Source organism: Ruditapes philippinarum, unplaced genomic scaffold (genome assembly GCF_026571515.1).
Source record: "Ruditapes philippinarum isolate M1 unplaced genomic scaffold, ASM2657151v2 ctg456_1_1_1_1, whole genome shotgun sequence".
NCBI lineage: Eukaryota > Metazoa > Mollusca > Bivalvia > Venerida > Veneridae > Ruditapes > Ruditapes philippinarum.
Window position 1 is genome coordinate 171522 of NW_026861465.1, and position 14408 is coordinate 185929.

At 30.8% G+C, this 14408-nt stretch overlaps 1 protein-coding gene across 1 annotated transcript in view; it reads right to left on the bottom strand.

The window, feature by feature from the left end:
- The window catches only part of LOC132715712 (B-cell lymphoma/leukemia 11A-like), a 111315-nt gene extending 101226 nt beyond the window's left edge, over window positions 1-10089 (bottom strand). The window contains exon 1 of the mRNA XM_060698773.1: window positions 8795-10089. Coding sequence (XP_060554756.1) covers window positions 8795-8846 — 52 coding nt within the window. The 5' untranslated portion in view covers window positions 8847-10089. The remainder of the gene's footprint in view (window positions 1-8794) is intronic.
- Between the last annotated feature and the right edge of the window lie 4319 nt (window positions 10090-14408).

The following is a 14408-nucleotide window of genomic DNA, read 5'->3' on the forward strand; positions in this document are numbered from 1 at the left end:
AACGCTGCACGGATTCATTTTAAAAGTAATGAATGCATTTTGTTTAGTACCTATAATATCTTCATTGCATTTTTTACGATTTTATACATCCAAATGTTAGTGTAATACAATGTTGTAATAATTGAAAGTTGTATTTAATGTTATCTGGCATGCAGTCTTGACTGCTTGTTTGCCCAATGCATCTCAGGTAATTTGTTCATATTTCTCACTAAATTTAACACTTGTTGTTTTTTCTTCAATTTCAGATAAATGCATAAATAGCTGCTATATTTTACTGTAAGTCTGCCCTCTTAGTGCTATCACGTGAACATGGGATTTGTAATGCAGGGGTTGCAAGTTTGATCCTCAGGCAAGACAAAATATCTCCATGACAACATATGTACCACATTGAGTCCAATGATCAACAGTTTCTCACAACTGGTTCAGAAATCATGTGATTAGTCGTTTGTCACTTATAGAGAAATTGGTAATTACTGGTTAGTTATCCAGGAAATATTGGTAAGGTTCATCAATTGCCGACATAAGAGAAAATGTGTCCAAATAAGCATGAAAACAAAGCAAAACACATACAAACTATATAGAATATGGTATACAGGCTTAGATTCCTTCATATTTATCAGAATTATTATGATAGACCTGGACCCATTAAGAAACATTTAGAAAACAACAGGCTATGTACATGTATATCAAAAAAAGAAACTGACCATGAAAATACTGACATTCTACAAGTCATATAACTTTTAAAGTCACATAATTATTCTTATTATTGAAAAACACCTTTATAAGAACATTTATAGTTCTTTGTTTAATTTGATGATTTTTTTTATACATTCACTGTCAATCATATGCAACTGGACAGAGTAATTGCTAACATCTGCTAAAATAAGTGAATTTAACAACACATTTTTACATTATTTAAAACCTGTGATTAGGGCAATTCTAGATAATCTTTCAATCATATATTTGCATCAGTGATTACTTGAGCAAAAAGAGTACTTTTCATTTTAAAAGGCATTCACCGTATCCTTGATTTAGTAGAGGCAAAAAATGTTAGTACCTGCCTTAATTTGATGAAGATTACTTCATTTTAATGTTCTAACCTCACTACATTTGTTACAAAGCATTTTACCTAAAAATGTGCAAAATGGGCACTGATGCATGATGGGGAATTATGACACATTCGCTTCATATGTTTTCATCAATTTAAACTCAAGTAGCCATGCAGACAAAAAAAATACAACTGCAAAATTATTACCAGCTTTCAAGAAAAATAACTTAATGCACATGCGTTTTATTGGTAATAATATTGGCCTAAACAATTTTATATGGTCTTTTAAAAGCCCTTTTTCACTGTGAGTTAATCTTTTATATGAGGTGTTACTTGTATTTTTGCATGGGCATAAAGAGGCAGTGATGACTGGGAAATAAATAAACGTTTCAAAATCTATCTTCAAAACCCTACAAAATTTACTGCCCAGTTGACTTTTGAAATGATCCCTTGGTTTTGGTGATCATTATTTTGTTTTGTTTTGAAATTTAATGATAAAAATTAATAAAACCATAATATGTAATAGAAATTTTGAAAAAAAGAAACCGTCAGTGAAATAATAAACTGATCAACAGAAATGTCTTGCAGAAAAATCTGTTACCACTCTTGAGCACACCGAGTATACCATTAGGTAATTATTTAAACAAATCAACAAAAACAACAACCAACAGCGGTACACACTAATAACTCACCCTCATCTTTGGACATGTTATTGTTATATCAATGTTTTTTACATGCTCATTTGCAGCCGTGAATCGTTAGTCATTCCAGGCAAGATCAATATCAAGAAAGATTGGTTTTAACAAGCCAATGGCCAGATCTTACATAATAAGTGCATGCTGTGCCCTGACTTCAGCCAATAATGCGTATATTTCCGACCAAATTAAAATCGCAAGGCTCTTCTTGCATTTGTAATCAATATGTTGAAAATTTAAGCGCTCTAGTGTGAACAAACTTTTATAGGGAAAAGTGAAATGGCCAGATCGTATATTATAAATGCAAGTTTTGCTCCGACTTCTGCCAATACTGCATACATTTTCCAAACAAATTAAAGGCTTTAGGCCAGTCTTGTGTTCTAATCAATATGTTGAAAATTTAAGTCAGAGCTTTTGTGTATACATTTAAGTTTCTTTGCAAATCAAGTTTAACTTCAGTTTAGAAGTATCTAAAGCACATCATTTCTTAATTTTCATTTATAGAAGTTATTCCAGTAAAATTTATGTTACTTGTCCTGTAATTTTAATGAGTTTCAAATTTCTGATTCCCAACAGTTGTTTTTTTTATGATATAAGTCATCAACATTTCCAACAAAATTCCACTGTATTTTAGTGTTGTGCATGTATCTTTTGGAAAGTTTATGCAATCTCATGAAAGAAGGGTTTTCAATAAGGTTCATGTGGTCTCATGAAAGAAGGGTTTCCAATAAAGTTCATGTGATCTCATGAAAGAAGGGTTTCCAATAAAATTCATGTGATATCATGAAAGAAGGGTTTTCAATAAGGTTCATGTGATCTCAGGAAAGAAGGGTTTCCAATAAGGTTCATGTGATATCATAAAAGAAGGGTTTTCAATAAGGTTTATGTGATATCATGAAAGAAGGGTTTTCAATAAGGTTCATGTGATCTCATGAAAGAAGGGTTTCTAATAAGGTTCATGTGATATCATGAAAGAAGGGTTTTCAATAAAGTTCATGTGATATCATGAAAGAAGGGTTTTCAATAAGGTTCATGTGATATCATGAAAGAAGGGTTTCCAATAAAGTTCATGTGATCTCATGAAAGAAGGGTTTCCAATAAGGTTCATGTGATATCATGAAAGAAGGGTTTTCAATAAAGTTCATGTGATCTCATGAAAGAAGGGTTTCCAATAAAGTTCATGTGATATCATGAAAGAAGGGTTTTCAATAAGGTTCATGTGATATCATGAAAGAAGGATTTTCAATAAAGTTCATGTGATCTCATGAAAGAAGGGTTTCCAATAAAGTTCATGTGATATCATGAAAGAAGGGTTTCCAATAAGGTTCATGTGATATCATAAAAGAAGGGTTTTCAATAAGGTTCATGTGATCTCATGAAAGAAGGGTTTCCAATAAAGTTCATGTGATCTCATGAAAGAAGGGTTTCCAATAAGGTTCATGTGATATCATGAAAGAAGGGTTTCCAATAAAGTTCATGTGATCTCATGAAAGAAGGGTTTCCAATAAAGTTCATGTGATATCATGAAAGAAGGGTTTTCAATAAGGTTCATGTGATATCATGAAAGAAGGGTTTCCAATAAAGTTCATGTGATCTCATGAAAGAAGGGTTTCCAATAAGGTTCATGTGATATCATGAAAGTAAGGTTTCCAATAAGGTTCATGTGATCTCATGAAAGAAGGGTTTCAAATAAGGTTCATGTGATAATGTCATGTCAAGAAAGACTTGTTTTAGTAAATGTGCATGTTATCTCTTACAAAAGAGTTTATGTGATCTCTTGCTGTACATTATCAGTATATTAACTTATAAAATGACAATATGTTATGAAAGCTTTTTCAGTTTACTTGTAATTTCACAAGGTTTTTTCATTACAGTTTATGCCTTTTTTCACTGAATAATTCTTGGCTAGTCTTGCAGCAGGGTTTCAGTATGTCTCAAGGTACTGTAGGATTTCAGCACAAGTTTATAAACATGCTTTTTTCTATTATTCATTATTATTGAATAGATCTTTATTTCTTTCAGTATTATTTAAACAACTTTTTGTAGAATGTTTTATGGTTGCATTTAAACAATACTTTCTTGGCCAATATGGTTGGTTATGAAAACTGTCTTCAATATGATTTAAATGGCATCTTAAAACTTTAAATCTTTCAGTACAATCAAAGTTTAAATCTCTTTCAAGTTTATGCTGCACAAGTTATCATCATGGCATACACCATATTCATGTTTCATGCCAATTTATTTCTCTTATTTGCTTCAAGTAAGAATTATTGTCAATACTAAAGACTCTTTTCTGAGACTTTTTTGAAACAATGTAAATTGAAATCCAGTAATGGCTCTTCGTTTTAGTTAAATTCACTGTTCATTGCCATGACACCCTGGCCTTAAAGTGACACGTATCAATTACACTCTAAGAAAAGTTTCAATTTCAAGGAAAACCTGATTGAATGTTAGAAACACTTTTCAATGCAAATTTCAAAGTTTATCAATAGAACATGCAAATTACATCTCAGGGTATCTCAATTTGAGTTTTGTTTAGTTAATTCAGCCATCAGAAAACAATTGAAAGACTGCAATCCCTATGTGAAGGAGTCGTTGATTAGCTGTTCCTTTAGCATATAAACTAGATTAAATTTGTAACTAAGTAAGATCAGCATGCAAAATAATCTTCATTTATAAGCACAAAAATAGTTCACATAATTACACTCAAAGTTTTGATGTAAATCTTATGTACATAAGTTGAATAATAACTTTTTAATTTTTCTCAACATGAACATAGTGGTCAATAAAAACAAAAAAAAATAAACACAAATAATAAATTAATTAAAATTGTTTCAATATTCAAGTAAAATAAAAAAAAAATATTTGCAAGTTTATTTTAATTCTTGCTAACATCATAATCTTTCTGAAAAAAATAGATTGTTTTTTCTCTGAAAAAACTTTAAATTTGAGAGCAGAATAGCTTTTTAAAAGTGATATGTAGAAAAAAAGGACAGTGGAATGTTAAGCTTTAATGCTCTATATGAAAGGGAAGTATTAATATTTCTTGTGAATATTTGAAAAGCTGCTTTAAGTCAATGTAATTATATAAAGAGGGAGTGGCTAGTTAAACTTGCAGTGAGATCTGATTGGTCCTTAAATTTTGATGTTGACTTATAAAGCAAAATATGTTATGGTTGCAATTATATTATCAGCATTTTCTTTAAAGTTCAGTTAACTTTATGTTGGTTCTTTTTGGACTTTATTTTGGGATTCCTTTTTTTCTTCTCTCTCTATTTTTACTTGAGCTTTAATAGTCTTCCATGAAAACAATGATTTGGTCTATATAATCACATGTTGTTCTCATTTATATAAAATTGAGTTATTATCAGATATGTATCAAATGTAATGACATTGTTGTATTCTTTTGATGTCACAGCTTGAGATCATAATTGGAAAATACATGATAATTTATAAACCAATGATACAAGACGTTGAACTATTCAGAATCATGCTTTTAATTTTAAATTAAAGTAAATAAATTGTCCAAAAACTTCAATCTAAATATAGGAAATCTTTATTGCAATGCAAAAATAAGTGTGAATGAGTGAAATTCTATTTCTCATCTATAGAGATACATGTTTGTTTATGATTTCTCTCATCACTTTACAATCAATTAATAAACTTGACTATTATATACTCCATCATTATCATGATTTACACATTTTTTTCAACTGTGAATTATTAAATTCAGTTTAGCAAAAACAATGATCATCATGTTCACAAAATTAAAAAAAATCCCCTTTTTCTGGACCTCATTCTTAACCGCAGATTTTTTTAATAAAATGTTCCAGAAGCATAGTTTCCCATTGGGAGCCTCTTTGTTACAGCATATTACCTCCTAGATGCAGAGGTTTGTATTTTACCTAGATTTACAGATACACTATCCACTAAAGGTCACCCCCTTCTCTATAATAGAGGTCAAAAGTCTGGGAGAATTTATGTTTCCTCTGAATTCAGGGTATCACTCTTAAACAGAACATTTTACACATGTAGTCCACAGACCATGATCCTGGGAAAATATTTTAAAGATATTAATACATTTACTACAATGATAATTTCAATAGGTTAACTCATAAACCAGAAAACAGTTTGCTCAATTTATTTCTTCAAAAATACTGCATTCAATCATAACATCCTAATGTGTATTTCATTTATTTATAAGTCATTTTGCAGTTAAATTATTTCTTAGGTGAAACTTATTCATTTTACTTCATTTACTCTCTTTAATACTATAGCCTGAAACATGTTTCCAGAACTTCTATATCTGACTGGTTATAACAAGTTAAATTTTAGAATATCAAATATTTCAACAAAAGTTTTAATGACATTATATAAGATATATCAGTTAAGTACAGATGTTCATAATCACTTGTATAGTCTTTAATTATGACAAAAACAGATTTTTCCACCACACACTTTTACTGTTAAGATACTAATCACAATTAGAAGAATTTTACTACAAGCATATTAGATATTATAAAACTTCACACAATTAAGTTTAAATATATTATTATATATGTATTTAAATTTTATTTATATATCCTAAACACATATTTGTGCAGGTGTTATTTCAGTATCAAATGTAGAATGTGGTATACATACAGATTATTCTTCATAATTATGTTTTTTAAATTGAAAGCATTTTATTCGCAGACAGTGATGTTGACACAGTTTTACAGTTTTATAAATGCAACTTTTGCCAATTAATGTAAAGTTTGATTTTACTTAATAATGCTGTTTATAAATGATAGATAACTAAAAGTTAAAAGTTTGTACTTATTTAAATTTTCATGAATTTTCTCTGTCTCTTCAGATGATCAATTAATATATTCTTAAATTTAATATACATCATTATCAAGGGAAATAACTCTTTCCAAAATAGCACCTATAAACTATGAATATTTTATGAAAACAGCAGAGTATGTGATATTCTAGAATCATTTGTCAATTACTTCTGCATCAGTTGACTACATAGTATCTTTCTCTGTTTTAACTTATCTTAAAAAAAATACACAACACACCACAATTATTTATAGTATAGTGATAAGAAATAAATAAACAATAAACAATCATCATGGTTATTTATTATTGTTATTTCCTATATAAAGCATGCTTCCTTTTTAGTGTATGCATTATGTATTATAAAGATGCAAATTATATATCATAATATACATGTTAAAAAGTAACTTTAACTGTAGACATTTTAGTAAAATATAATATCTGAATTCCAAAAGGTTCAAACATTTACAGATTTTTTTCAAGTATTTTATATCAACAAAGCAGATATTCCTTTCAATATGTATAACACACACACATATTTTTGTTGCATTTAAAAAAGAAATAAATCAATAACATTTTTCTAATTTTTCTTTTTGGGCTAAAGGGCAGGCCAAAAGGACAACTGTTTTATGTAATTTAATATAATTAGGAGCAAAAATAAATATTAAGGTGTTCTTCTTTTTAAGAAAATTTAGACAGGAAAAAACCTTAAGTATAATAAGAAAATCTATAGAATAGAAAAAAATAGTGTAAGATTAAATGACAGAAATAAGCAACATCAGGAACAAAACAGCATATAATACTTTGCAGCAATTCAAGATTTTTTTCTTTTAAAGAATCTGTTGACTTCTTTTATGCAATAATATGTTTTTTGTCCAAACATTATTTTATAAGTGTAACCCATAAAGAATATTAGCACTTGTGTTCTATTACATGAAAAAAAATTTAGAAAAAATTTTCACTTTCTTTTGTTATTTAAACAGTTCTTTGCAATAAAATTTAATATTTATTATAATTTCAAATGCATTTTAAATTGGCAAAGAAATATATCCCAATATCCCATGGCAAAAGAGACCCATGGCAAAAATAAAATTCTAAAATAATTTGTGGAAAAAATAAGTTACTGCTCAATGCAAAAGCAAAAATAAGCATTGAAGAAATGATTTCAAATTACAATGTTTACTATTTTTAAACTTGATTCCTTTATAAAATGTATGTATGATGTTTAACACATCCCAATCATCAATATTTTGATTGTTTCTTTAAATCCAATGACATAACATATTCATTTTAACATCATAGCAATACTTGATGACTTATTTTTTAAACAAATAATGTAAGAATATTTCTTATATCATTTAAATTATCATACACTCCTATATTAGCTTTAAAGTGATATCATTAGTTTAATATTAATAAAAAATGATGCAAAGGCAATAAGAAGTCAATATTTTCAAATATTTAACAATAGACAAAAACAACATATATATAAAATTGTCTTCATCTTCAAACTATTGAATTAAGAAAATTATGCATATATACAAATCATCCCCTGAGGAACAAAAAGAAATAACTCAAAACAAACTTTGTCATTAAAATTGAATTGATTTACTTCAAAAAAAAAGATTTTAAACAATGACTTAAACTGTTTTAGAAATAAATATGCATTTTGAAATTCAGTTTATCATCAAAATCAAATATCTTACATAATTATACACCTCCCTTATAAAATAAACTTCAGTCACAAATAATGTACATGCTCTACAAAAAACATACATGTAACTTGGCGTAATGTTGTGTTTACACTATTAACGACAACTTGAAACTAGTTCTACACGTGGTTAAACCATCAAACTAAGAAAATACGAACTTTAGTCTTTTCTTTCTCACTTTTTCTTATTGATATTTTTTCTTGGACTGTTGGGAGGCATAACAATTTCGTATTTGATATCATAAAAATTGTAATTAAAAATAATGATGAAAAACCAAGCGCTCTTTTCTCGGTATATTAATAAACAAAATATAAAATATTCCTTTATTAATATACATACAAGTCAAACAAACAGACATTTCCGCCATATTTTAGATGTATACTATCTAATATTACCGCCTTATATATACTGTGGACACGAGATGTGACCAGACGAGGTAAAAACTAGGTCAAAACTGTAGATGAAATGCAACGTTTGAAATATTTCTAGCTAATTAATGTTGTTCAAATTTTACTTACCGGAATCTAAGGTCAGTCGGTGTTGGGGCCGACCTTGTTTGCGGCGTGACATGACTCGAAACTAGACATTAAACCTTCAATTGTGCCAAAATAGTCTGGACAAAGACAGGCAAGATGGCGGACAGTCGCTCCAGATTCATTAAAGTAGCCGATCATTCACTTTTTCCCTCTTAAACAGTGGTCAGTAATTTCTAATGAAAGTTATCTCTTTACTTATTCGGTATAACTATCTTCTTCCTTTGGGTCACTGACCGATGAGCAGTGGTTCATTTCAGGTCACTTTCGTCACTCAATAAACTGACCACTCGATTATATCCGTTCCCAACACTTGATTTACGTACTGTCTTTTGTTGATTCATACATCTACAACACACAATTCATTTATCTTATTAAATTTTATGTTTATTCCCAGTTACATTAAGTTATACAATTAAACACAAGGATAATATTCTTCTCCCCGCGTTCTTCGTTGTGTGTATACTTCGGTCGATTTAAACACTTTATTTACAAATCCATATAAACTATCGAGTGGACACTGACCTAGACTAATTAACAAATACAAGTAAAAAGTCTGTCTCAAGAATAACTACAGATAACAAGTCCAAAATAAAACCCAAATATTAAACAGTTTTATAAGTTTAGCCGTCGCCCGACTGGCTTAGATGTAGTTCTATCACACCGCGAACTGTGTTTCTGACCAGTGAACCTTTCTGAAGCTAGCTGAGCGCATACTATCCAATATGATCACTCGAACGTGGTAGCATATTCAGCCGTAAAAAAGAAGTCGTGTCGTTATAAATGTTGGTCTAATATTGCGCTTCGACCAAACGAAGCGTGGACCACTTAAAAAGCTGTGAGATGCCAGTAAAATGACCCTGGCTTTTGAAGATCGTGGTCTTTTCATTGGGTGAAACTTTTGTTCGTCTTAGAGATATCAATTTACATATATGTCTATATCATTACATCATTTATAGTTGTTCAGTCATGTTTTTAATGGTTTGTTATTTCATAGACGAAATTTAATCAAATAGTAAATGATACAGAAATGATTTAGAAATATGAATGTGTTAATGATGTAGTTCATCAATGCATGAATTATAACTATTATTAAACTAAATGACTCAGTCTTTTTCATGTATGGTAATAGGTTAATTTCAAAAATGCTGTAGATCTCTTTGTTTCTAATCCGTGCTTGTATATATGACTTAAGTATGTATGGCGCTTTGCAGAACTTTCTAAAAATAGAGTATGAAGAGGTAACATCCAATGATCGGCTTAGAAACCACTCACAGCTGGACATAAGATTGCGCAAACTGTAATTACGCTAATTTCCAATGAAACTTCTTAGAATATTCCGCACCATTCTAATAGCAAATGCAGCATTGACAATGATGTATTTAACTAGCTTATTTTCCCATTTTTAGCGCGTTGATTGTGAATGCCCTTATTTCGCGTACAATTTACATTCAATCCATCATTTAATTAGAAATGTTGTCAATATAATCTTAACACGATAACTTTCCCGCCTATATAACCGCCAATTAAAACATTTTCTTTTCACTTTTTTCTCATATCTTATTCCGAGCGGCCTTGTCCTCATTTAACCCTTGATAGCCAATGGTCAGTTAACCTCACATAACCTCTTGCCATAGCGAGTGTACAGTAAACGTCTAACGATATGGCCTTCGCTGGACAGAGGTTATTTAAGGTGAACAAAATATTTGCCAATAACTGTCCGCCGTTAAGTGTTTATTTATACATTGGTGTCTAATGGAAAACGATTGGAGTGGTCAGCGCGATTGCATTGGCTAATTTAACAAGTTATTGATGGTTCTCCTCATTTTTGACCAGCAGAAAAATACATTAATCTTGAAAAGGGACAATAGCTGGCATTAACAGCGGACAGTGAAACAGTTAAAGGCGTTTTAAGGGCAGATATTGATTTGACCATGTGTGAAGTAAATTATCTCTAATGAAGTCTGATAAATTTAATGAATAACATCCTTGAGCAGTTTTAATATGAGTAGTGTGTTTTAAATAAAAGTATAACATCAATTAAAGGGAGAAAATTCAAATTATAAGCCGTTACGCAATGCATTGGTAATACAACGTTATCACTCTTTACATTGGTAAGAGTTTATAGTATTGATTCACCCACTTGATGCTACTCGATGCAGTATAGTTAAAATTGTTTAAAGGATCATTTTGAAAATAAAACTACATTTCTGTTATCAAGATATCTGGAGGCATGCGTAATCTGAAACAAAAAAAGTTCTTTAGCCCATTTTATTACGATAACATTAGTATACGACAACATAATGTGAATACTTTGTCACTGAATTTAAAACTGAAAGTGTTTACAATTTCCTCCCAACAGAAGTATAAAATAAATAATATGTTACATTAAGAATTAATGATATTTTCATGTTAAATATTTCTAAATTCAAAACATATTTTATAAAATATATAAATGTTTTACATTTTATAACTACTTATACCATTATAATGTAAAAAATCAAAACACAACATATTCTACTAATTTCGACTTTAATAAGTCTTCACCAGACATGAAAATCAACAACATACAAAAAATAACGAAATGTCCATTTAGGTGATCACTCAATCACGAAACACCACGTATTATAATCTAGGCACCTGACTGTTAATCTACTTAATTTAGGCTTAGAGTTTAATAAGTTCTGGCATCATGTAAAATAACTTATACTACGAATATAGTTTGCATATTAAACACATATACAAATAATATTCGTCGTATAATTTATAATTAAACTAAATAAAAGAGAATATTTATTTTTATGATAAAGTCATTTAATTATATATAAAGGAATGGTTGTCCACTGTGATTTACCAAGGCCAGTTTTCAGGTAAACTCATATATAAAATCTTAGTTCGAAGATCTAGTTAGGCTGAATTTGCCGGTACATGTTCTCAAACGAGTAATTAATCTTTACCAATAACAAATAGATAACAAGGAACATCGCAATGCGATGCAACCAGGTTTTCAGCAAAATATTTCACAGAAGCTTTGTCATGAAGGGGCATTTGTTTTTAATTGAACTTTTAGGAGGAATTATGGCTTTTTTAATATTCCTCAAACAAAAATGATTGAGAAATTTTATGTTGTCTATTCGCCTTTTTTTCCCAAATATTTTAGAAAGGTAAACAGTACTTTATTTTTGCTTAGTTTTTGCATTTTTGCGTCTCTTGTCATTTTCTTTTGTCAACAATATTGGCGTGTGGTGTTTTGTGCGATATCAAGAAAAGTATGTTCAAAATTTTAAAAAAATACTTGAATGATGTCTTGGAAGAAACATGGGAATTTAGTGAGCGCCAGGGCACTTGATGACAAAGCTTCTGTGAAAGTTTGGTCAAAATCCATTGAGAAATGTAGGAGAAGTTGCGCACTGTAGAAATTGTTCACTATATATTCTTTATAAGGAAAAAATATACCAAGGGCCATAATTCGGTCAAATATTATCCAATCACAAAACCCCGACAATATGTGCCAGGCACTTGATAACAAAGCTTCTAAGAAAGTTTGGTCAAAATCCGTTGAGAAATGTAGTCCTGAGGAGTTGAGCACAGAAGAAATTGTTCTCTATATATTCTGTATAAGGAAAAAATATACAAAGGGCCATAATTCGGTCAAATATTATCCAATCACAAAACCCCGACAATATGTGCCAGGCACTTGATAACAAAGCTTCTAAGAAAGTTTGGTCAAAATCCGTTGAGAAATGTAGGAGGAGTTGCGCACAGAAGAAATTGTTCACTATATATTCTATATAAGGAAAAAAAAACAAAGGGCCATAATTAGGTCAAATATATACCAATTGCAAAACCCTGGCAATATGTGACAGGGCACTTGATGACAAAGCTTCTGAGAAAGTTTGGTCAAAATCCGTTGAGAAATGTAGGAGGAGTTGCGCACAGAATAAATTGTTCACTATATATTTTATATAAGGAAAAAAAACAAAGGGCCATAATTAGGTCAAATATTATCTAATCGCAAAACCCGGACAATATGCGCCAGGGCACTTGATGACAAAGCTTCTGTGAAAGTTTGGTCAAAATCCGTTGAGAAATGTAGGAGGAGTTGCGCATACTATATATTTTATATAAGGAAAAAAAACAAAGGGCCATAATTAGGTCAAATATTATCTAATCCCAAAACCCCGACAATATGCGCCAGGGCACTTGATGACAAAGCTTCTGTGAAAGTTTGGTCAAAATCCGTTGAGAAATGTAGGAGGAGTTGCGCACAGAAGAAATTGTTTACGCCCGCCCGCCCGCCGACATACCTCAATCTAATAACCAGTTTTTTCCTTCGGAAAACCTGGTTAAAGATGATCAAAAGACTATAACTGTAATTCATATACGAAAATTTTTATGAAACACTTATTTAGAAATAAGTAAAATACCGTTATTGAATGACATACAGTTATTGAACAATTTTGATAAGACTTAATCCCTAGCAAGACTGATGTGGGAGATGTTGATAGGAAGCACATTGCATGACTGACAAAGGCTCACCTTCAGCACTTAGCGCGCACGTGAGTTTGATTGCATACCATATATTGTTAACAAAAAAAGAAGCAAGACAGTCCGAATGAAAGCTATAGCTCTGCATGAAAGATGGTATTTAACCATTGATTGACCTTGATCCTGTGGAATAAGCCTGGCTTTTGCGCTATGCACACCGTACGCATATTATGTCATGGTGGACTAAGTTAATTCAACATCTTTCAACAAGTCAATAAGTTATGACTTCTCTGTTTTACCATAATTATGACGTGTATTGCGGTCTTCACATCATGCCATAGTGATGACCATCTGTGGCAAGTAATTTCAAAAACATTGCTATAGTCAATACTTCACGGACCCAGGATTTTTTCTTAAATAGAAATTTATAAGTTTAGCCGTCGTCCGAAGTTTAATTGTAGCGAGCGCGTTCCCATACCATTCTGGTTCCCTAAACTTTAGTTTGATTTTCCAAATATTTAAATAAAGTGCCCGGGGCTTTTGTGATGACCACTCGTAGGTTATGTTTCGTTTTTTTCCACAACTATTTTAACAACATCTTCTCCTAAATTTTACGGACTTACACGAGTATTCCTTATTGGACTTTTATAAAGTATTATAAATTATGCCCCTTGCTTTAAAAATACATTCTTCGATTTTCGATGCACCGCTTACAAAAATATATAATAAAAACACTACACTTTTGTTGACACTTTAATTTGGCAACATGCACTAGCTTGGAAGTAGCGATAAAGCGATCTACCATATACCTCTGAAAAAGATATATGTGGGTCACACTAGAACGCAGCCACGTTTGGCTGTGCTTGAGTGGTTAAGGTCGTTAACTTCAAACCACTTGCCCCTCACCGCTGTGGGTTCGAATCCCGACAGGGACTTTGGATTCTTTTATGTGAAGAAGCTATCCAGCTAGCATACGGAACGTCGGTGGTTCTACTCAGGTGCCCGTTCGTGCCTGAAATAATACACGGAAAGGCACCTGAAGTCTTCCTCCACCAGTAAAGCTGGAACGTCGCCATATGACCTATAATTTGTCGGTGTGACGTAAAACCCA